Source organism: Macrotis lagotis, chromosome X (assembly GCF_037893015.1).
Source record: "Macrotis lagotis isolate mMagLag1 chromosome X, bilby.v1.9.chrom.fasta, whole genome shotgun sequence".
Taxonomy (NCBI): domain Eukaryota; kingdom Metazoa; phylum Chordata; class Mammalia; order Peramelemorphia; family Peramelidae; genus Macrotis; species Macrotis lagotis.
The window spans coordinates 420,947,308-420,973,151 of record NC_133666.1 but is presented as its reverse complement, the minus strand read 5'-3'; the positions used below and the strand labels follow the sequence as shown (position 1 = coordinate 420,973,151).

The 25,844-nt window shown below is 35.6% G+C and overlaps 1 protein-coding gene and 1 long non-coding RNA gene across 3 annotated transcripts in view; one reads left to right on the top strand and one right to left on the bottom strand.

Moving 5' to 3' along the window:
* Window positions 1-8,640: 8,640 nt before the first annotated feature.
* Window positions 8,641-25,844, bottom strand: part of TOX (thymocyte selection associated high mobility group box) — a 322,052-nt gene continuing 304,848 nt past the window's right edge. Inside the window, exons 6-8 of one of the 2 annotated variants that reach the window (XM_074199973.1) lie at window positions 22,526-22,912; window positions 10,608-10,759; window positions 8,641-10,105 (exon numbers count right to left, since the gene is read on the bottom strand). In XM_074199973.1, coding sequence (XP_074056074.1) covers window positions 10,069-10,105; window positions 10,608-10,759; window positions 22,526-22,912 — 576 coding nt within the window. In that variant the 3' untranslated portion in view covers window positions 8,641-10,068. The remainder of the gene's footprint in view (window positions 10,106-10,607; window positions 10,760-22,525; window positions 22,913-25,844) is intronic. The other variant, XM_074199972.1, reaches the window with a different exon arrangement.
* LOC141497325 (uncharacterized) overlaps window positions 9,890-25,844 on the top strand; it is a 120,878-nt gene continuing 104,923 nt past the window's right edge. Inside the window, exons 1-2 of the long non-coding RNA XR_012471297.1 lie at window positions 9,890-10,072; window positions 17,547-17,664. This is a non-coding gene — a long non-coding RNA (uncharacterized LOC141497325). The remainder of the gene's footprint in view (window positions 10,073-17,546; window positions 17,665-25,844) is intronic.

Here is a 25,844-nt window from a genome sequence, read left to right as displayed (position 1 = left end):
CCATTTGGGATTTTCTTGGCAGAGATACTTGAATGGCTTGATATTTCCTTCTCCAGCTCATTTAGCTGATGAGGAAACTGAGGCAAACAGGTTGATGTGACTTGCCCAATGTCAAACAACTAGCAAGTATCTAAAATGGGATTTGAGTTCAGGAAGATGATTCTTCCTGACTTTAAGCTCTATCCACTGCAGCTCTAATCACTACCCCTGGGGACTATATCCAGACTCTCTGTGAAACAGTAGATACAATAAATGCTCTTTGACTGATTTCCATATATAACTTACATACACCTCAAACCCTAAAGCAATCCCTAAGAACCAACAGTTGCAAAGTCCTGTCACTTTTGTTATATTGGTCTCTTCAAACCACACCATGAAACCAGGTGTTAAAAAAAGTGACCCAACAAAGCAATTAGGAAAAGGTTCTTTGTAGGTATATGTATTTTGTAATATTATCTGGAAACTGCAGTTTGTCTGAAACTCTTGACAAGACCGGATTTGGGTTTCTGTGGCTCCTTTTGATATAAAGTGAGACATCCCACCATGGCCCAGAAAGAAGATTCTACCAAAATTGTTTTGATTCAAGAATTGATCAATGTTAGATGTTCCTATTGGATTTGGAGACTTAGAGGTATTGATTACAATAGTAAAACTGTCAGTCACTGGATATTGCTGCTCACCAATCCTGAACATGTAATCAGGAAAACCTAAGTTCAAATTTGACTTCTAACACTTAATAGCTTTGTGACTGTGGTAAGTCAACTTTCCTGAGAGTTAGGTATCTTCATTTATAAAAAAGGGAGATGATACCTTTAGAGATATTTTTTATATACCTCCTAGATTGGTTGTGAGAATCAAGTGAGGCATGTGTTAAGTTACTTTGCAAATCTCAAAGTACTATATCAATGTTTTCTATCATTACTATTATTTTTGCTGTTGTTGTGATTTTATTATACAATTAGACCAGAACATCCTTACCCAGGGCTTTAGGCCCCCAGAAGTACGTGCTTCTGTTGAAATGTGAATGGGAAGTAGAAGTGGGCAGAATTTTGTCTCTGCTCTAGTTGTTATCTTCTGCTTTTGAATGGTAACAGCAGGGACTTTGATGAACAAATCTTTTGAATTCTTCACCTAATGCTTTCACGAACCCTTGGGTGACCTTGTAATATACACAATCCTGTCACCTCTCCACAACTCAGTTTACTCATCTGAATAATCATAGAATCACAGGGTAATGGGGGATGACCAGACTCAGAAGGGTGCTGTGAAAACTCAATAACATATGTGAAGTACTCTGCTGGCAGGCATTATAAACATACAGCTGAGATTTCCTCCAATTTCTCTCTGATTCCACTATGAAGAGTGGGAAAATGATTTAGACTCTTTGGAATAAAAAAAAATAAAATCTATTCATTCAAACTCATGGTTTCAAAATAAAAAGAGAATATAATCTGAATCTTGGTATTTTGGGGCTACCTCTTGGCCTAGAGATGGAATTTATACTAGGTTTGCGAAATAGCAGGGGAGATATCCAGAGGACAAAGCAAAAATTTGACAGAATTGTAACAAAGATAATCTCCCCTAAACTGAAAAAAAGCAATAAATGTCCTAACTCTTCCTCTTTACCTCTACCTCTTAAAATCTGTAGTTTCTTTCAAAGCTCAACTTTAATGGCCATTTTCAATGCCAAGTTTCCTCTACTCCCATCAGTTCCTAGGCTGCTTTCCCAGTTACCTGATATTTACTTTGTGAATATTTGGTATTTATGAGTAAATGTTGTTTCTACCCATAAAATGTAAGCTCCTTGAGGCCAGGAACTGTTTTTTTTTCCTTTGTTTCTCTGGAACCTAGCACAGAATATAATCAATAAAGCCTTGTTGATTAGGGAAGGCTAATCCTGTTTATGACAGGGAAGATGTTGTCATTCATAGGCATATGACTAATTTTTTTACATGGACTATTTTATTTAACTATTTACATGACTAGGAAGTACCAGTAGGTAGGAAACTTGATAAGTGGGTATGGGGTGGACTCTAGGCCACAGTCTTATTTGCTATTCCTAATAGTGAATCTCTTTATTTTTCAAATTGGATGGGGTTAATGAGAACAATTTATTACCCCTCTTTATTCATTTTAGTTGTTATGAGACTGCAAAACCAGATTTCAGAAAGTTGATGAGTGATGTAGAATGTAGGATTTTTTCCTTTGTCACTATTAGACTGTGATCTCCTTGAGAGTAGAGACTCTTTTACCTTTCTTCATATCCCTAGTTCTCATCACTATAATTAGGACATGTCATTGTTGTTATTTTTTTTAGTTTTTTTCAGTCATATCCAACTCTATGTGACTCCAAGATTAAGAAAAAGCTCTTTTAGATCTTCAGATGTGAGGCATTATATTGGCATTAAGAAAATGGTATGCTAAACTTCCACACTATGCTGAAATCTCTTGATTTGATTCTGCCATGGATAATATAGAAATGTCTTATCAATAATGGCATTTATGTTATTTTGACTTTGCTTTCAAAAAAATTTCAATGTCTCAGAGGAATAAGAACCCTAAATTCACAAACTTTCTTTGGATGAATAATTATATCCTAGGTTTTGCCCACTAAGCTTGTTAGCCTCATCAGCCAGAACCTACTAGCATCGTGAGGATTAACAGATTGTAACAGTTGTTTTGTTAAGATAATTTGAATCTGTTCTCACAATTTATTTCAGCTTGATGATACTTGAAAAAGTGGAGATTAATCCCAGAAAAAAAAGTAATCATATTGGAAAAGCTAATTTGACCTTAATGGTAACTCAGGATTCTTAGAGGTATATGTTTACATAGGAATGCTGTTTTTTTCCCATTGCCTTTCTTACTATGCTTTGATTTGAAACAACTGATCTTAATCTGAGACAAAAATCTAATTGCTCATTCCTTTATGGACTTGAAACAACCACGTCAGAAAGGAGCTTCCATTCTCCAGTTTTGCAGTAAACCCAAGTTCTCCTCTTCTTTTTTCTCAGACATCTCTGCATAAAAACTCAGTCCACTTTATAAAGATAAATGGTCCACTCCTCCATTTTGGCCCAACTTTGAACTGTGTAGTCTTTATTCAACACTATGGCACACAAAAAAGTATATGGCCTGAGGAAATGAAACATTAATTTTGGACTTTGGATGACTCTCACATCTTTGATCACCATTTCTAACCGTTTTCAAAACCTTCTGCCAGCAACAGTTGCAAACTGTGGCTTCTTTGTCTCTGTGAGGTGACTAACAGAAATACCAATCTCTCTATGTGGGACATGTTCACCTAACCACCTTCTGGCTTCCGGGATCTGTTATCAGCTAAGCCATCAACCATAAGCTGACATTTCAGTTTTCAGAACCCATTCTCCTCTCACCCCCTACACGCCCCAAAGAAAGTGACAGGAGGAGAAAAAGACTCATTTGGCAATACTTTGCCATTGCTGTTTGGCCCGGAGAAAGACATTCAAAGTGGTATAAGATTGTTTAGTAACAGCTGGCAAGCACCAGGGTGTGAGTCTGATTTTCAGATATGACAGGCACTTACAGGAATGTTGCCAGATACAGCTGTTTAAAAGCCTTAATAAACAGCAAGTCAATACTAATCTTTGCCAAATTAATCTTTTCCCTGACAGCCCATCAGTGCAATTATGCTCAGGCTTATTGTAAACACACAATTGTCAAATGGTGATGTCCCGAACTTTAAAATACTGTAGTTTTGCATGTAGCCTTTCTTGAGCATTGAAGGCTTTTTTCCTCTTTACATTTGCTACTTCTTTCCATTTTATTTTCTAGTCCCTTTTTTGGGGGGCTGGCTTCTGATACCAGTGTGAATGAAATTTTACTTTAAAATGTCTATGCTAGCAAGCTGTTAATAAAATGTGAAATAATGACAGTTGTAGGCTCCATGCTGGCTTACATTTGCTAGTAGGTTTCTTTAATTAGGCAGTAGCTATGACAGATGTTGAAATCTAACAAGTCATTGTTCTCAGTTGTCTCCAAGTCAGTAGAATAAGAACTTAATCTTACCTACAATTTAATTTGGCTTGGAATACAAGATGATGAAATGCTCGGCTGTCTAAGAGATGAGATGGCATATTTCATAGCATCTGTCCGTGGAACCACTGACTCTGCCCTTGAAGAGGTGCCCATGCCTATAAAGCTTCTCAGGATTCAGAGATTCCAGGAAGCAATTCAATTCCTTTCCTTCAAGCAATGTTCCTGATTGAGTAATAATTGTACTTTTTTTTTGTTGTTGCAAATCGAAAATTAGTGTAGTATGGTGGATGGTGAGACAGCTTCTGAACTTGCAAGAGCTGGGTTCAAATCATACCTCTGACATATGTTGGCTGTATGGCTTTGAGCAAGACATTTAACTTTTTAGCATCACAGTCAATACTCTAAGAGTCTAAGAGTCTAAGTCTATGAGTAGAGGAAAAGGTTCCAGCCAGCCTCCATTGGTAGAAGGAGTTTCTTTATCTGGGAAGTTCCTTTATACCTATGAAATCACAGGTCCAGTCCTTTGGTATGTCTAAGGAAGATAGAAACTTGTTTTCCTTTTTCTTAAAGAGATCTTGTTCTTTAAAAACACAGGATTTTATTTTTTTCTTTTCTGAAATGACTTTGGCCTAGTCTTTACTAGGTTTGCCTTGTAAGACTTTGTCCTTTATCACAAAGGACTCTGCTCCTGACTTTATACTCTCATATATTCTTTTGAGTTTAATTAGAGTTGTAGCTATTTGTGTATACATAGACTATTCTTCCTGTTAGATTGAAAAGTCTCTAAGAGCAGTATTGGATTTGTTCATTTCTGGAGGCCTATAAGTGGTGCCTTATAAGTGGGTCATGCATAATAACCTTGGTTGAATTGTATTTATTGCCTTTAACTTGTTTCTTGCCATAGGACTTTCTTGTCTCTCTCCTAAATTTTCTCTAGAGCATCCAACACTTTTGCTCGTCTAAGACTTTTTTTTTCTTTTCTGTCTTCCTTCTATTCTCTTGATGTGAGAGACTCTTTTTACTCTTGCCACCACTAGCAAAATACCTGGCATGTTCAATAATATAGCCCGAGGAAACAATGCGTTAATTATTTTGAAATTTTTCTCTCTGTACTTTTTTGTTCTGGATTGGACAATTCACTTTCTTTCAAGTCCTTTCAAGCACTAAATCCTACCATTCTATGATGATCCCCACAGTTTTAGGCTTTAGGGCATAATGCCCCCCCCCTTTTGTTTTCTTCAATCCATACCTAGTGAGTACATAACCTTTCTTTTGGGAGCACCTTTCAAAACTAATGGCACGGTGGTTGGATCACTGACCTTGGAGTCAGGATGACAGTATTTCGAATCTGGCCTCAGACAATTGACTCTTACTAGCTGTGTGACCTTTGGCAAGTTACTTAACCCTGATTGCCTTACATTCAGAGACATCTCCAGTTGTTTTGATTCATATCTGGACACTTGATCCAGATGACTCTGGAAGGGAAAGTGAGGCTAGTGACTTAGCACAGTATCACCTCCCTGATACTATGGTCTTCTTCAAGAATGAAGGAAAAACATTATCATCATCAAAACTAATAGAAAGAGATAACAAATTTTCTTGTATTGGATCCACATGTAGTGGATCCATACCATAAAAGCCTGGTGGGAGGGCTATCTCTCAAGGTCTATCTCTCCCTCATTCTCAATGCCATATCTGGATCCACCAGAAAACCAAAATGCTTTGTTTGAAGAGGTTCTATAGCATTAAGAGGGCATTGTGTATGTCTTTCTGTAATTGGTTTCTTACTTTTCCTTGAAGAACTTTGCAAATAGGTACTTAATAAACAATGAATAATAGTATGTTTTCAAAATCCTACCCAGCCACAGATATTTACTGAATTTCTACTTAAGCAGAAGATATTGTGCTAGGCAGGCAGCAAAATAAGGAGAGAAATATGCCATATTAGGAAGGTCTTGTGCTTAGCAAGGGATGCCGGAGGTGGTCATTCAGAGATAGTGTATCTCAATGAAAATGATAAATGGGGTTTCTGGGGAAGGAATTCTGTCCCTGGCTCTCTCAATGTCTGTTTTTTAAACTTTAACAAATTGCTTCATCCTGATGGGCTTCACTTTTTTCCATACTTAAAAGGAGTACAAGAAGACTAGTTTAACAGAAAAGTTTTTTTTGAAAGAGAAATGAGAAGAGGGCTCAAAATCCCATTATGACAAAGACTAATACAGTGGCTATGATTATAAAACAATTTCCAAACCTTGGCTGATGATCTATTTGTTTCTATTAATATTGGACAATTCCAAATTCTACTGCAATAATGAACAAGGACAAACCCTTGCAAATTTATTAGAATGGAGTTGGACTTGTATTGCAAACTATAACTGATACCCTAAAAACATGAAATGATAATAGAGAGATTCATTTAAAAGATGGTCAGTTTAATGCAATGTGACTTCTGAGAATTAGCCTAAAGTTAGCCATCTCATAAAGGAAAAAAGTTATTAGCCTATGCAGTTTCTCATTGCTTTCTTGGACTTATAGAGTACCCATCTCTGAAAGCTGGAGTCAAAACTGATTGTCTTTGCTACCCAAGTGCACCTTCTAAAGGGCTCAACAACTATCCCAAGGAATTTAGAGAACAGGAATATGGTCACTAGTTTATCAACTCTTAAATCTGAATTTAGAGAGCTTTTCTTCCACTTCTTCCTTATAAACTCTGGATCTTTTTGGTCATGGTTTCCTATTGACTATTCGCATCTCAGTAGATTACTCTGTCTCTTTAATATATCAATATGAAAACAGTCCCAGAGAACAACTTTTATCCTTAGTAATGTTAGTTAATTTGGTTTCTTTGGAAATCATTATTTGCCTAACTTTCCATTATTGACTTTGACTCTGACTTAACATTTGGAAGAACATCAGCATAATCAGATCGTTCACTTCTATTCCCTCAATACCTGCCCCCATCATTTGCCTTCCTTTTAATGATTCTTACTTTTTGTTGATGCTTTCTGAATGTGATGATGAAGCTCCATGTTCATGATCATGACTAAATTTACTAGAGATTTCTTTATCTGTAGGACAAAAGAATTGTCCAGCTAGATTCTCACTTTCACCTGTTTGACATTGTCTCTCAGAGTTACATCTATACATGTAGCAAGCCATTTTATCTGAACCATGGCTCTTTATTTACTTTGTCTAGAAATGATTCTAGAATGGTGAACTACATTACTAAATATAGAAAATTCTTCCTTAGAAAATGTCTCATTTCCCTAGAGGCTCATCCTGATAAAAGTGCCTTTCTCTCTGTGTTTTGAGTTTGAGAATCTTTTTTTTAATTATTTAAGGAAATGTGGTTGAGTGACTTGCCCAAGGTCACACAGCTAGGCAATTATTAAATGTCTGAGTCTGGATTTGAACTCAGGTACTCCTGAATCCAGGGCTGGTGCTCTATCTGCTGTGCCACCTAGCAGCCCCTGGGTTTGAGAATCTTGATGGGATGGGGAGAGGGAGGCAGGAAAGGGGTCAAGATAGGCACATATCTTTTTCTGCCTAATCAATTATTCCAAAATATCCTTTTGGGATTTATCCTCTGGCTGGGGTTTTTCTTTTAGAGACCAATGGATAATTAAATAGAATCCGGTCACACATGATAAGTATTTTTATTCATGATGTATTTTTTTTATTTACATTTATGTTTTTACTGTATTTGGTATTGAATTTCAACACTCTTCCTACCCTGGTTGTACACCTGCTCTAGAAAGGACGTAAACAACATAGTACTTTCCTGTACAAACTGCCTGTCAAAGTCAAATCGGGTTGTTCTCACTCTAGTAATTACCTTCTCATTTTAGAATTAATGCGACTTGAAAATTTTACTTTATCATAATATAATAAATAAAAGACATTAGGTAATTAGTAGTGCTGGTATATTTCTAAAATGCTAAACAGACAAACAATAAGCTGTGAACTCAATCACATGAGTTCTTATACAGTTTCAAGACAGGAAAATTAGAGCTCTCAGCTACAGTCATTTTAATAATCACATTGGATCTGCATTATTTATTAGTTATTACATGCTCAAGTGATTCAAGGTTTTACAATGCCTAAAATCATTCCAAAGCAAGCATACCTTTTGTCTTTTTTAATTCTGACTGGATTACACAATGCATATATTTGTATTTAGTTAAATTGCTAAGTTTATTTCACACACTGCATGAAAGAGACATGAGCCATTCCCTTGATTACCAACTAGACTAGCTACCTGGATGCTTATCCTCCATTAAGGGTCTAGTTTTCTAGTGCTCTTTGATCTAAAAAAGTGCACATGTCCAGCTAGATTCTCATAAGCCTCTATTCTTCTGCAGGTCTCTTGCCCCCATGGAATTTCTCTGACAAGTACAGGACTTCTGGAGGGAGAAGAGGCATGTAGTGGCCACAAAGGACAACAAGAATCTCATTCTTTCTGATTGACTTTTGCTTCTGAGTTTCTTTTTCTTTCTCCTTGCTGCCTTGGTCACTCACTTTTTATTTTTGGAGGCATTTTAGACGGCTGTGTTTCCCTTAACTCCCTTCTTTCCACACCCTTCCCCCCACCCCCACCCCGACCCTACTTCATTCATTCACATAAGTTTTTTGAATGTCCATTAAATGTAACTGGAGGAGGCATTTTGGTCAGGTTAGGCTGGTTTTCTCTATTTTACTCTTTTTTAAAGTTTTCTTTATAAACTAAAACTGGACTGAGAACCAAGAAGCAACCCTTTTTAGATGGAGGACCTTTTATTTGTTTAGTCTTGTGGTTCGTGTGTCTTTTAGGGTAGTTCCCTGTTTCATTGGATTAAGAAGGGAAGTTCTTAAATAGAATCGTTTTGCTTTTGCATCAACCAAAGAAATGCAGAAATAAGGATTGGTTACTTTCATTTGCTGCTAAATGAAAAGCAGGTTTGGCTTTATTCATGTCACTGTAAAAACTAAATAATAAAGTATTCACACCAGGTGTGAATTTTTTTTGCCAGCAAAAGTTAAAACATCAAAGAAACCTCTTTAAAATGCTAACAAATTTACTTACAAACACCTATATTTATTATTTCATAAATAGGCGCAACAGGTTCCATAAAAAAGATTAAATACAGACACAGTATGAAGAAACAATAATACAGAGCCATATGTAAAGGTTATAATTTAGCTGTTTCCAATCTGTTTCTGCATCTAATAAAATACCAGGTAAGCATTTGGCAGTTTTATACATAAAAGGACTTAAATGACATTTACTAACCATTACACAAAAAGTGATACAAAAAAAGCAATTTTTTTTGCAGTACAAAATAAATGTGTTTGCGCTTCCCCCAACAAGTTTCTTTTTGTCTGATCAATGAGACAAAGCCAATTGGTTTTTAAATTAAATTCATTTGGGAATATTTTTTTCTCAAATATTTTGAAAATATAGAACTATTAGTCAGTTGTTGTTCTTTAAAAATGAAGTAAAAATATGAATGTTTGCCAATTTAACCCCTATTGTGAAATCAATAAACTGGAATGAGCCAGTTTCCAATTACAATTTAGCTACAAAAACATTCACATTTTATACTCTAGGAGAGTGTAACATAGATGCTATTTACAAACTTGCTATGACTGCTACATCAAGCCATTTAAAAAGTCTTTAGTAGTTTCATATAAACACCCATTATGAAAACCAATGGAAAATCCAGGACTTTAATCCAAGACATCTACAGTTGCTAAGGCAGTTACTATAGCGAAGCACTTCACAACAAAAAACCAACATAAAATCTGAATGGTCCAAGTTCCCTCAGGGAAGAAGAAAAACAATGTCCGTAAAGGATTTAGGAGGTGGGTGTGGGAGGGGGAGAGAAACAATAAAGAAAGAAGCATTACTATTTTTTTTTCCTGGGTGGGTGACCCACAAGCTCAAATAGTCCTAAGTGCTTAGCAACTTGAATTTTCTAATAAATTGCAGAACTGCCTTGACTGCACAAAGCAATCCATGGTGAAAAGACTTCCCTGCATTCCTTCTTGGAAAGAAGAGGCGATCTCCGATTTTCAGGTAAGGTAGAGCGCTTTGTCCCTCTGCATGCTCCTGCATGGGGAGAAAAAAACACACACACAAAGGTGGTTATATTGGCTACATACCCCTGGATGGTCAAGAGAGGGCAGGGTTTCTTTTCAATCTCCCACCCCCACCCCATTTTTGCTTCCCTTTAAAAGAGTGCCTGAGTGTTCTAAAGTAAAAACTTAAGCATTGCTTGTTAACAGACATATTCTACTGTAGTTCTAAAAAAATGATGTCACTGGTAATCTGGAAAATGGGGGTGAGCAGAGATACCATTATGAAGTTAACCAAACGGCATGGCTTACTGGAAGAGCCAGAAGTCTGATTCATAATTCCTGGAGCATCATTTTTGGCTTAGAAAATGCAAAGAGCTTTTCCTGATGAGCTTTTTTAAAAAAAAAAAGTAGCAGAAAAAGTGACAAAGATGTGGCTTTTCATCTTCCTTTCACCTCTCATTTAAAAAAAAAAAGGATGTTACTTATGTTCTAACTGTGATTTAAAATAAAGTTGACATTCCCTGGCTGCTTACCCGTTACTGCAGTAGTCATTATTCCAGTCCACGGTCTGTGCTGGAGGATTTCTGCAGCCTGAACGTACATACTCCATTGCTTGGGTTACAACCTGTGCAGCTGTAGATGTGGGATTGATAATGGTCTGATAATCAGGCTGAAGAGTAAACCCCTGAAAAAGAAATCAGGTCTTTAGAATGACATTTGCTCATTATCAATCTATTGATAACAAACAAATTGGAATGAGTCCTGAAGTTAGGAAGGTTTGAATAGTCTCAAAACTACTCACTATGATCCTTAGAGATCAAATAATGCAATTCACACAAACTGATTTGCAAATAGTAGAACATTGTTTAAATGTCAGTCATTACAATTAGGACTTGGACAAGTTAATAATGCAAAGGAGGTAAATGTCACGACCCATGTAGCTAATTTTTTGTTGTTGTTCAGTCACTTAATTTTCAGTCATGTCTGACTCTCCATCACCCCATTTGGGGTTTTCTTGGCAAAGATATTGGAGTGGTTTTCTTTCCCCAGCTGAGGAAACTGAGGCAAAGAGGGTTAAATGATTTGCTTGAGGGTCACATAGTTTAGTAAATATCTGTGATCAGATTTGAACTCAGGAAGATGCATCTTCCTAACTGGAAGCTTGGTGCTCCATCCATTGTGCCATCTTGATTTGAAAACCTGTTAGTTCATACAAAGTTATATTCTAGACTAGAGCATAAAGTTGTTAAACAAAAGAAAAATTTAAACTAGAAAGATGATAACTGAATCCAAACATGAGGGAAATAGCTTCTATAACCCTCATAGTTTACTTTTTCCTTCATTAAACCTAAAGATACCCTAGTAGTTAATTCTCAGAATATGCAACAGAATCTTTTTTTGAAGGATGCAGGCAGCAGGTGGCTGAGTGTTTTATTAGACTACACCTATTCACACATTGTTCTCAAAACCCTTTTTCTTCATTCAATCACAAAGAGACCATCTGCTTCTTCTTTTATTTGTACTTCTTTCTCAGCTAAACACAAAATCAACCAAAGCTTTTGAGCAGTTATTGGACTAATGTAGAGAGAAGGACTCATAACAATTTGCCACTGGAAAGCAGAGAAAGAGAAAAGTGTAAGGTACAGCAAATATTTTTTAATTGAAAGGTCTATTAACTGGGACATAATAATCAGATTTCAGGAAGATTCTTTCAATATGCTTGTATGATGAAGGGTTCACTTTCAGTCCTAGGAGTCATTAGAAATTCAAAGACAGAATCACTAAAATATGTAGATGGATCAAGAAAACAAATATCAATCTAAGAATTATTTTCGGTTTGTCTGATGAATTCAAGAATAATCCAACCAAGCTTTGCTGGAAATATCTAAAATAAAACAATTAATATATAATAACAACTGTCTTTCTACTACATATCTCACCTGTGCATTTCATCTTGGAAAAATTCAGAGAAAGGGAAAAGGAATAAGCAGTTATAGAATACCTACTATGGGTCAGGCACTATTTCAAAAATTATTATTTATTTTATTATAAATTATTATAGATAAAACAAAAATATTTTTTTAAAAATCACTGCAATAAAAAACATGGACAACAGTACAAAGGAGGAAAACACTATATCCCATGCACCTAATTCTTGGCTGTTGTTCAGTTGTGTCCCACTCTTTATGACCCCATTGGTGGTTTTCTTGGCAAAGATATTAGAGTGGTTTGCCATTTCCTTTTCCAGCTTATTTTATAGATAGAGAAACTGAGGCAGAGTTACGTGACTTGCTCTTAGTCACACAGCTAGTAAGTGTCTAAGGCCAGATTTAAATTAATCTCATTTGATCTTAAAAAATTCTTTATGATATTGTATCTTATTGATTATGATTTGAAGATACAATATCATAAAGAATTTTGAAATGCCTGACAAGACAAGAATTCAGTTTAAACATGTTTGTTTCCTTGGTCTTTTATTTATTTTTTAAAAACCTGATCTAAATGCACATGAAATAATATCCTGTATTAAATGAACATTATTATCATCATAATTATTGACCTCTATTATACTATATAATGCCAGTCATTTAAACTCCCAGGGTCCTAAACTCTTTAAGATAAAAAGTTGATGAGATGCCAATTTGAATAGGTAGAAGGAGTCTCTCGTTGTAGAAATCACAGGCATCTTCTATATGCTTTAGAGTTGGAGGTGCATTAGAGATTATGTAGCCCTATATTCTCCTTTTACAGGTAGGGAAACTGAGGACAAAAGCTTCCTTTATGGGAGGTAAAAAAACGTTATGTTTTTCAATTTAATTGCAAAAATCAAATGATGGGGATAATGCTCACAATGATGGGCATATATCCTCACTAAAGATGTGACTATTTAGCAAGGATTAAGAGTCAAAAAAGGACCTCAAAGGCTAATTAGTCCAATTTCCTCATATTATATTTGGAAAAACTATGGTCAAAAAGTTTAAGTGACTTGCCCAAGTTCAAAAGAAATAAATAACAGTACTAAGATCTGCACTCAGGTCCTTGACTCATTAGGCAGTTAGATGGTTCAATGCATAGAATGCTGGACCTGGAGTCAGGAAGTCTTGAACTCAAATTTGACCTCAGAAACACTGTGTGACCTTAGGCAAATCATTGAATTTCCATTTGCCTCAATCTCCTCAATTGTAAAAAGGATAATAATAGAACCTTTGTTGTGAGGATCAAATGAGATAATATTTGTAAGAAGCTTATCATAGTGGCTGGCATATAATAGGTTCTTATGCTTATTCTCTTCTGTTCCTACCCCAAATCTGAAACTGGATATTAAAACAATCAGAAGAAAAAAATAAACAATTAGCTAAACTAGTTATTTGGATTCATGCGGACTACATAGCACCTTTCTGATTAGATCCAGAACAGATAGTTTGGGTCTCTTACTAAAGAGCTACTGATGACTTTGGTATTGGGGGTGCTAGTGGTGGTGGGGTTTGAATGGTAGAGGATTTGATGAGTTCTATTCCCCCCCCCCTCTGTTTATGGCACTTGCATCTTCCCAATCACTAAATCTGGTAATTTTGGAGTCACCTTTGTCTCTTTGACACCTACCACATAGGAACAGTTGTCAAATCCTTTTTTTTAATACCTTGGTAATATTGTTGTTGTTGTTCAGTTGTTTCTTCATGATATATTTGAGGTTTTCTGGGCAAAGATCCTGGAGTGGTTTGACAGATGAAGAAATGAGGCAAATAGGGTTATGTGACTTGCCTAGAGTCAGACACTTGGTAAGTGTCCAAAACCAGATTTGAACTCAGGATGATTAGTCTTGCTGACCTCAGCCCTGGCACAATAGTCATTGTGCCACCTAGTTGCCAATATGCCAATACATTTGCAATATGTCCCATCTATCTCCTCCTTTCCACTGTCACAGTGTTACTATGCTAGTTCAGGGTCTCAGTATTTCTAAACAAATTCCATATACATTTCTTTTTATGCACAAGGAATTGTGCTAAAAACTAGTGATATGTACATTTACACGCAGGTCCTTGACTCATTAGGTGGTTCAAATGTATAGGGTAGAGATTTAAACTTAGAGAGTTTACAGTCTAGTAGGAGGAATAAGACATCAACTTTTAGGAGTGTAAGGGTTTAGAAATGTTGAGAGATTAAATCACTAGCCAAGGTCATATAGTTAATATGGGTCAGAAGTGAGACTTGAACCTGGTTTCCTTGATTCCAAGCTCATCTACCACATCATGCTACTATAAAATGTTAGGTAGATAAGTATACTCTAATGCAAAGTAGAGTGCTATGGGGCAAAGGAGAAATCTTTTGGAAAACAGCCTCCAAAATAGATTTCCCAACATTAGGCTATGTTCTTTTTGATTCATCCCAAGGAGAAAGCTTGAGGAAAATGAAGGATAGGTGGATTTAATTATAAAGTAGAGTATATGAGATAAATCTAAAATGGTAGATTGGCATCAAACTATGACTCCATTGCTGGCATGTAATCTTCCTAATGTAGTACTCTGATGATGTCATTCCTCTTATCATTCCTCCACTCAAAAACCTTGATTAACTACTTATTGCTTACTAAATAAAGCATTAACTTCAGATCCCAAGAGCCAAGGCCTTAATAAACTGGCTCCTCTCTGTATTTCTAGACTCATCTCATCCTACTCCTTTTCACATGCTGCACATTCTTGCTTCACTGGATTGTTCTAAACCCTCATTTTCATCCTTCCCTCTCCTGTTTCCCTGCTTTTGTTCATATGCTTTTTTCCCCTCCCTCATACCTGGGATGATCTCTGCTCCTTTGTCTGTCTTCTTTAGAAGTGGATCCATTTCTTTAAGACCTTGCTTTGGGTGACTTAACAGCTCCTGACCTCCTCTGGTTACTTCCCTCTGCCTCCCTTAAATTTCTTATCCTTTTCCTAGGATCTGTATTTCAAACTTGTTACACCCTCTCTTTTTATCATAAATTACTCATATACATATCAGTCACCTTCCCCACACTAGAGTGTAAACTCCTTGTAGTCAGGGTCTATGCTATATGTATTTTTATACTCCCAGAAGCAAGTACAAAATCTTACACATAATATGTCTTCAATGGCTATTTTTTAAAAAATGAGTTGAAGTAAATTCCAACCAGTCCCTTCCAATCCAAATCTTTCTCTCAGCATCCACATAATTCTTAGATGCTCAGAATTTTAATCATCTTCCAAGAACAGGCATGTATTAATTATGGTCATGCCTGGCACAAAGTAGGTACTTAATAAATGTTGACTGATTGATGGATTGATTATTCTTACTTTTATCATCAGTTACTTTGTTGTACAGCTTCTGCTGTGATCTTTCACAGTCTGTACGTAGTGCAGTATGAGAAACATAGGAGGGAGTAAACTCTTATAAGTGAAATGAAGTAATAGGACTAATGGCTTCATTTTATACTTTTAATTAATACCCATCCAAAAACCATCAGTATGAATCCTACTAAGAACTTCTGGTGGAAGAGATGTAGGAAAGAAATATTGGATCAAAGTGAACACAGCACCCCTTTTATATAAAGGAAAAAGTACACAATAATAAAATATTCTAAAATATTATGATGGAAAAGTCTTGATTTAGTGAAAAACATTGAGCCAAGTAAAAATTTAAAAAAACTCAACAAACTGGGTCAGCTAGGTGGTGCAGTGGATAGAACACCAGCCCTGGAGTCAGGAGGACCTGAGTTCAAATTCAGCCTCAGATGCTTAATAGTCTAGCCATGTGACCTTGGGCAAGTCACTTAATCCCATTGCCCCTTAGATAAATTCTAAAAAACCAAAACAAAACTCAATAACTACTGCCTTTTCTGAGAAAATCATCTGGAGAGCAGACCATTAGGAAAACAGTATTTCCATTTAATCCTTTCTAAGGTTGGATAAATTAATGATTGGTTTAACAAGGTCAAAAACAAAAACTATGTACAAGATGAAAACATTTAATATCTTAGCATTACAATGTCTAAATTACAGAAGGTTATTAATGAGATTAAAAGTGAAGGCCAAAAAGAGAAGAGCAGAATCATTATGTAAATGATTATTCTTCCAACTTCTTCCCAGTTAAAATGGAAGAGATTATTACTGGGATTAAACTTGTGGATCATTTGAGGGTCATTATTTATCTAATTCTATGACAAACTCTGATGATAAAAATTTTAAAACAAGTGTGCTGAGAGGTCTAATTAAACAATACTGAATGTTTTGCATTGTAATACTCAAGAGAAAAATCGCCAACTGTTTTGCAACATGCCTAGAATTTTAAATTTCATTTTGTGGTGCCAGATTGAAATAAAAATAGGGAACTTGATAAAGATTAATTTGATGTCAGAAGGGACATTTGCTCTTTAATTAGATTTCTGTAGCCCTAGCAGTTTCCTTGTGCCACTATTGCAAGTCCTAAAAAGCCTGCAGCACAACTAAGCAGTGATCCTCATCCCCACACTTTACGGGGAACTAATTTCATTTCCTGCCTGTCTGGAGAGGTATTTTCAACAGGCATCAATGTTTTTGTCTTCACAACTGATTTATTCATCAATCTCAATGTGATTTTTTTTAAACCTTTAAATTACATCCAAATCCTAAAGCATCTGTTTATTACACAAGGAAATTGAAAATCTGTCTGTGTGATATCATACAAAGATTTTTCCTTAAGGTTATAAAGGAAGTTGACAGATATTAATGATTTTTTTCTCTTGACCTCATTCAACAATATAGTGGAGCAGGAAAAAGGGAAGGATTCTGGACAAATAAACTAGGTCCATCGGTTTGCTGTGTAAAATATATACTAGAAAAAATGAGACTATTATTCCTGGTGGACTATGCAATCATTCTGTAGTATACATTCATTTTCTAAAGGAAAAGAAAATAACCAAAGGAATACTGAAATATGAGACATTATTTTAAAAATACTATAGATATTAACTTTTTTGTTTAAATATATGAACATACTTGGGTAGAATATGGTTTCATAAGAAGAATAGTTTGGATTCTAAAATAAATTGTCATGACATTAGCAGATAAAGTGCCATCAAAAGTATAAATAAATGATTGACATATTGGAAAATGCTTGGGTCTTAGTCTCATAAACCTGTATAGGCTAGATGGTATCTAATAACCTTCCCACTCTCTTCTATTTGCTAGAAAGATCATGCTCAAACTACCTTCTAAATGGATGTCTATTCCATTTAAAAAACAACATCGATTCAATTTAAGTGGAATTTATTCAGTATCTACCATGTGTAGAACACTGGGAATAAAAAGACAAATATGATTCCTCGGAATATAAAATTCTACACTTTATTTTTGTAACTCAATTCATGCTGAACTTTTGTTTATTCATTCATTTATTTAAATATTTTCTGAATGCCAACTAATGAGGCTTTGTGTTAAGTGGAGAGGCAGTGAATTCCTCTTTCTATTGTTTTGCCTATCTAGTCTTTAATTATTAATGGAGATCACAGAGAGGAAACTTCAGCCTCTTCATTGGAGTGAGTCATGTGAAATGCTTTAGGAATAAAGATTACAAGACTATAAGACTGTAAGCACCTTGAAGGTAAGGTCGGCTTCATTTCTGTCTTTATATCCCCATCACTAAGTATTTAGCACCTTGTATATAATAAATGTTCGTTAATTAAGAGACTGGGTTTTTTTTTTTTTTTAGGTTTTTTGCAAGGCAAATGGAGTTAGGTGGCTTGCTCAAGGCCACACAGCTAGGTAATTATTAAGTGTCTGAGACTGGATTTGAACCCAGGTACTCCTGACTCCAAGGCCAGTGCTTTATCCACTGTGCCACCTAGCCACCCCAAGAGACTGATTTTTTTAAAGGTAGAAGCTGAAAATGAGGAAGAACAGTATTTGATAGGGATAAAAATTGAAATAGGCAGCTAGCTGGTATAGTGGATAGAGCATTGGATTTGAAATTAGGAAGACCCAACTTCCTGAGGATAACTGGCCTCTGACATTTATTAGCTATGTGACCCTGGGCAAGTCACAACCCTATTTGTCTCAGTTCTTCATCTGTCAAATGAGCTAGAGAAGGAAATGGCAAACTATTCCAGTATCTTTGCCAAGAAAACCTCAAATGGGGCCACAGAGAGTCGAACAAGCCTGGGATAACTGAACAGCAAGCAACAAAAGAGAGAGAGAGAGAGAGAGAGAGAGAGAGAGAGAGAGAGAGAGAGAGAGCAATACTTGATGATATATGTAAGCATAAGTAATAATAACTGCTGGTCATTTAAAAATGAATTTAACTTAAAATATGTTTTGTGTGTATTTTTTCCCCCCAGGCTCAGATGTTAACAATTACCAGCACATCCCTGGTCATTATCCACAAAAGTAAACTGCTTCTCATTTTGTTGTCTGGAAGATCTAGAAAGTTAAGTGACTTGACCAGGTCCACAAAGATAGTAGAAATCAAAGTTGTCTCTAATATAGGACTACACTATGTCTGCCTTCTTTATTGACTTAAATAAAGTCTAGTGGCTTTTTTTGGTGATATACTTGAACTCAATTTAGGCAAATAACATTCTAAAAGGATGTTAGCATGAATGTTTTAAGATAAGCAATCAGAGAATCATGGACTCTTTAAATTAGAAATGATTCTTATTTAATTTCTGCCTGTGTGACAACTTTGGGCAAATCACCTATCCTCTAGGGTTCTTAAGCTTCTTGACCTGTAAAAGGAGGGCTAGATGATATCTAAAGTACCTTCCAATTTTAAAACTATAATCTTCTGATCTTAGAAGTGGCCTAATCTGACTTTCTACCCAATTCCAATTAAAACACTTTCTAAAAAAAATGAGGTTTTTAATAATACATAGTCTGGAATTTTTAAAATAAAAACACCATTCCTCCTCCATCTGAATGAAGCACATCTACTTTAAAAAAATATATATATATGGTAATTTTATAATTTCCTCTCATTTGTAATCTGTGATTTTTCCTTACTTATTTTTAGTTGCTAAGACTCATTTAAAGGTAGTCTAGAACAATGACCTAGTAGTTAACCTGGGTTACTTTAAGCTCCAAGATAGGGTTGTATAGTCAGGATGAACAGTAACTGGGTTCAAGGAAAGAAAATAGACTAACTTTGAGAAAGATTGATTATTTTCCTGTACCGAATAGTAGAGAGACTGGACTTTATGGATCACCAATATGGCCTGCTGGCATGGTGTTTCCCTTTTCAGACCAGGGAGTAGACATATTGTGTTAGATCCAAGAGGGGGTGTGTGTGTGTGTGTGTGTGTGTGTGTGTGTGTGTGTGTGTGTGTGTGTGTGACAATCACCTTGAGTCTCTTACTTTCAGAATGATAATCAGTTGCAGTAAGCAAAGGAGCAAGTTTCTGCTGTCTCTGTCTGGAACTATAAGGTCTCTTTGGTTGGATACCCTTGTATCTCTTTCTAGGGTATACTTTGAACTTGTTTAGAATATATACCTGACCTTTTTTTAACTGAGCTAAACCGTAATAAGAAGCAACTACACTGGGGCAGCTAGGTGGCACAGTGGATAGAACACTGGCCCTGGAGTCAGGAGTACCTGGATTCAAATCTGGTCTCAGACACTTAATAATTACCTAGCTGTGTGGCCTTGGGCAAGCCACTTAACCCCATTTGCCTTGAAAAAAAAAGAAGCAACTACACCCCATAGAATCTTCATATAAAGGGTTCTTTAACATGTAAATCCATGTCTTTATGTAATTTTCCTGGACCTAAGAGAACAGAATGAAGTTACAGAAAATACTAAATTCAGCTAATATTGACTCATAAGTCACAATTGCTCTTTAAGTGCTTCCATATTCCATTATGTATTAGGTCTCTTCATTATTGCCTCTCTTTCTCTCTTTTCTTTATCCCCCTCTAACTCCCCAACTGATTCTAGTGAGATCTCTTCTAGGCTTTCAGGTTTTTATCACCATCAAAAACTGAGCTTACTCTCATTCTCAGAATCTCTTATTATCAATCAGTCAATCAACAACCACTTAAGTTGTTCTGTATAAGAGAGGCAGGGTCCTGCTTCAAAAACCCACAGAATAGTTCATGATGCTAGGAAAATTAATTAACAGGTTCAGAACTGTGCTAACCTGCACTGGTAAAGGAATTTTCTCATGTTAAGAGTTCCTTTTACCAATATCTCTATCCCCTATACATAACCTGTTGTGATAGGTGATGAGGATACAATGTCAAAATGAAACAGTTTCCTAGAAATCACTAATAATTTGTTATTATTATATTAATAATGGTAATGTAGTATTAATTAATAATACTTATTACTAAATAATTACATATTTCTTATTAAAATAAGTAATTATGCTGATAATGGTGATCCTGAAGCACTGCCATTTATACTACTATTACTCATTACAACTCCAGGAAAGAGAAGGCTCCTCTCAGGTTATGCTCATCATGAGATACTCCTAATAGGTTAAACTTATCACTTTTAATCTCATCACTATGGCCTGATAACACATCCCTCTGTTTGGAGGGTAGGAGGATAGAGAGCCAAACTCCTCCTAATATTTTGCTTTGTAGAGGGCAGATCCTGGATTTTGGGGCCAACTCATGCTGCATCTCTTGCTCTGCCAAATCAATGGAGCAAGATGCCCCCATGATGGGTACTCCTTGGTATATCCTCCATTACCACTCTCTTGCTTTCTATTACGTGCTATTTCCACCAGCACACTGCGAGCTCCTTGGGTGCAGGGACTACCTTTCTTTTTTGTAGATCATAGCTCCAGGACTTAGCACAGCCCAACACAAAGTTGGTATTTAATAAATGCTTGTTCATTTGGCTTACTGCATTGTAATAGTTTTAAAATCTGTTAGTCCATGGATGAACTACATGCTAACTTTCAATCAACCATGATACTGAATTAACTAGAATTCCCTATATCATCTTAAGCAGTTAATTTACTATAATGTAACACAGATTTTCAAACAACATTATTAAAGAGCAAAGATGTATTCTTTATTTTTCTCCCAAGGCAATAGGGTTAGGTGACTTTCCCAAGGTCACACAGCTAGGTAATAATTAAATATCTGATGCCTGATTTGAACTTAGGTCCTCCTGACTTCAGTGCTCTGTCCATTGTGCCACCTATGTATTCTTTATAACAGGCAAAGAATATAACCCCAAACAAAAACTCTCTTAAATGTACAAAATACAGATGTGAAAAGAATTTTTTCTTATTTTTCTTCTCTAATGGAGCAACTGATTTGGTGGGAGTGAGCAAGAAAAAGGGGCTGATGATTATCAGTGTTTTTGGCTCAAGGACCATGGGTGGACTTGAGAAAATAGATCACTCTTCCCAACTAATTGGATCTGAAAACTGAGCCAGATCTCCCAGACCTGGAAATTGTCTGTCTGACAAAAAACAGGCAGTAATCTATAATAATGTTAGTCTTAACAACAAATTCTTAACTGAATATGATTCCTTTTCCTGTCCACTACAATATAAATTACATGGTGCTTAGATTTTTAGCTTTCTCTAGGATCTAAAATCTGGATATTTTAGTAGTACCTCCAGTGATCATTATATTATTTGGTTTGAAAAATAAGGTGAATTTAATGGTTGTACACAGTATCCTAATTTGTTTAGGCACTGGTTTTAGGATCTTTCAGTATTCTGAAATGTTTGTTCAGCAAAATCATTTTTATCTCTTTCCTTTCAAATACCCAAGTTTTTTTAATAGGAAAAAAATTCCTATGAAGTCAAAATTTGTTTAATATAAATATAAACTGAAATATACAAATAGCTTTCTGTAAAATCCAGATTATAAGGTTGATGCCTAGTACCTTTTAAATTTTCTCGTCTCCATTAAACTCATATTCCCACAGATTGTGAGATAAGAAATAACTGAGGCTTCAGGAGTTGATCCAGTAATGCCCTCTACTAAAGGAAACATTAGTATGATTATATCACCCAATTTTAACTGGGCTGCATAAGGCTATCAAATAAAAGACATTTTTTTTCCATCTTCCCAAGAACTAGAAAGCACTAGATAGTTGGTTTGGCATGTTTGCTTCTCAGTGGTGCTCCACAAGTCGATGTGGTTTGGTAACCAAATAGATTATATATGATGGAACCCATGATTTTGAAAAGAAACAGCATTAAGAATTCTTATGACCTTACGATGTACATGCTCACCACTCTACTATCACAAAGAGCAGAACTACATTTATTGCATACAAACAGTTCTACCTTTCTGAATCTGCACTTTTAACTGTTTAACCTTCCTTTTACTATTTTCATACTTTTTAAAAGCTTCTGTTACATTGATATGCTGTAAAAAGTACAACCCAATTCTGCAGTACAGAAAAAAAGATAAAAGTCCTTTCTCAACTATTATAGCAAGTAATTTTGCTCTGTGGTTAACAAAAGAGTCTTAGAGCCAAGAATTAGCAAAATAATACTTACTTGTTGCATTGTGGGTGAGTGTAAGGCAGACTGGACCTGCATTGGTAGTTGGTTTCCAATTGACTGCTGCATTGTGATTGGCTGGTGTTGCTGTATATTGAGATGCTGGTGAAGAGGTGGGCTGATCTGGAGGGGAGGAGGAGGAGACACCGCCATGTTGGCTATAGAGACAGTCACTGGCATTTGGTTATTAGGTTTCGGAGCTATGTTCCTGGGGAGACTAGGGTGCATGGCAGTTACATGAGGATTCATTCCCGGCTGTTGATGATAGTGGGAACTTAGGTAGAGGGCTGAATGAGCTTGGGTGGGCCCATGGAACACTGACTGTTTGGAATTAATCAGCTGAGGAGGCTGGGAGGTTTTTACATCAACAGGTTCACTGTAACTCTGCGGAGAAAACAGACAAAAAATAGCATTTAAGATTCACAAGCTCAGAGGCTTATTTCTATATCCAAGACTGCTTGTTCTTATATTCATGAATAGCCATACCTTGTACATTGTAGACACAACAATACTCTTTGAATTGAACTGAATTCTTGGCTCCCTGACCTAAATATGAAAATTTCTTCATATCAGTTTATCAATAGGTCATTACTCAAAATAATATTCTCAATACACTTGATCTTGCTTTAATCTTATACAATAGTTTACAATTTACAAGGTGTTATCCTTACATCAACACTATGCTTAGCTAGCACAAATACCTTCATCTTCCAGAAACTGAGGCTCAGAAAGTTGAAGGGATTTATTTGAGATCAGCCCTTAAATTCTCCTTGTTTCCTTATCTAGGTCCACTGTTCTTCCACTTTTCCATTTTGCCTTTCTTATTTCACTTGGTATATTCCCTCTAAAATAGTCCACTGTCCAGGTTTTTCCCTCATGCTCTAAATTTTTTATCTAAGTTGCTGACTCTCCTGATTATTTGAAATCAAGAGAGTATCACAATTGTTTTACTCTGAATCAGAAATGTAATTTTTCTTTTAAGATTTTTTTGCAAGGCAATGGGGTTAAGTGGCTTGCCCAAGGCCACACAGTTAGGTAATTATTAAGTGTTTGAGGCCAGATTTGAACTCAGGTACTCCTGACTCCAGGGCGGTGCTCTTTCCACTGTGCCACACCACCTAGCCACTCCAGAAATGTAATGTTATTTTAAGAAGGTTCACCTTTGGGCTTCTCTTTTAGATTAGGGTTTTGGTATATATATATTTTATTTTATTTCCAATGGGATTAAAAAAATTGACCATAACAACTGTAATGAGAGAACAGGAACTGCTGGAAATGAGTTTTGAGAAATAGACTGCTGAAATAAATTACTTAAATTGCAGAGAACCATATTAACATATCTTTAAAGTAACTCACTGCAGAGCTCATTTTGATTTCTTTAAGTAGTTAAATGATGAATTGTTCTCCATAATGATTTGGATAAAAATAACCTCTCTCCTAATTTTGAGACTATCATAAATTACTGTAATTTTGCCTTAAAAACTTTCTACACAGTCATATACTAATTTCCTAATGATCTTTTAATTGACTTATAAACTAAATTCATTCCACTGAAAGAAAATTGTTCAAAATTAGCTCAAAGGTGCTTTTCTTTGGTGTAGTGGACAAAGAGCAGGCCTTGAAATCAGAAAGACCTGAGTTCAAATTCTCCTCCAGAGATATGATTATAGGCAAGTCATTTAACCTCAAAGTATCCCAGACAACTATGTAAGACAATGAATTATGGAAGAGTTCCTTATCTGAATTGTGGACAAAGATAGGGAGAGTTTGTATCTCAGAATTTCCCTACCATAATGTAATGACAATTCTGGACTAACAAGAATTATCTATAGTTATGAACCAATTAACTGATTTTGCAGGGGGCAGAGAGGTCAGCAAAATAACTGGTGAAAGGTGAAAACATAGGAAAAAATGCTAAAATGGTCCCCCACCCCTAGAGAAATGACTCTTTGTTAAAAGAAGGTCTTGAAGAGGCATATCTACCTTCATGCTATGACCTCCATGTCACATTTATTTGGCTTACTACTCAAAGTAAGTTTCTTGTTACTCTCTGCACTAGGATGAGCTGAGCCAGGAAGGGTCTGTTTGCATTCTTCCTATTCAATATACCATTACTAACAACCAATCAGTACCCACATTACAAAAATCAGTCTGTTATGCATGATGATATAGGACTACAAAAAATGATAATTTCCTTTCCATAAGTCATGTTGCAACCTTGGGAGCAGTTTAAAAAAAAACATTCTGACAAATAAAGTGAGAAAATTCAATGAAAATAACTCGAGTTCCATATGTCTGTTAACTCAGAGAAAACAACAAACTATATACTAAAGCAGACAGCTAGAAGAACAGTTCTAGACCTCAAATTGGAATCAAATTTGACCTTAAACACTTAATAGTTATGTGGCATTGGGCAAGTTACTTACCCTTTGTTGGTCTCAGTTTCCAAAACTTTAAATTGGGAACAATAATACGACCCACCTTGTAGAGCTGTTGTGAGGATCAAATGAGATAATATTTGTAAAGTATTTAGCACAGTGTGTAGTCCATAGTAAATACTATATAAATGTGTATTCCCTTCCCTTCTTTATTTACTTTTAAAATATGAAAAAATGTATCTGGAAACTTAAAAAAATCAGATATATATTCTATTTGATTGAAACATGGGGATCTGCTAGACTCAGAAATACTTCTTTCAGAGTACATGCTAATGAACACTAAAAATTTTCAACTTTTGGAAGAATTTTCTAATTATGTGTTTTATTAATGCTGAAAGAGCATCATTAAATAAAGACAAATTTTAAAGGCACCACCTGAATTATCAGCATAAAAGATGTAATACAAGGACATGGGATATGAGTCAATTTATGAGAAATAATTTCTAATAAGGGTTTTCTGTAAATGATTTTGCATTTTTCTTTGATGATTTCTTTGGTTTTCACAAAAGGTGAAACTATAGCCTTTAACATATATTTGATTAGTCTTTTATAACATAATAACTAGCATTTATAATAACTAGAATTTACATCATATATATGTGTATGTAAGTATATATGTGTGTGTGTATACATACACACCCATTAATGCTTTAAGTTTTATAAAATGTTTAATAGTTATCTAATTTTATTCTCATAACAACCCTAGTAAGTAGGTACTGTTTTTATCACCTCCATTTTACAGCTGAGTAAACTGAGGCAAACAAAGGTTAAACGATCTGACCAGGGTCAAATAGCTAGTAAGCATCTGAAACTAAATTCGAACTCGGGTCTTCCTGACTCCAAGTCCAGCACTCTATGCACTGTGCCACCGATAGAAG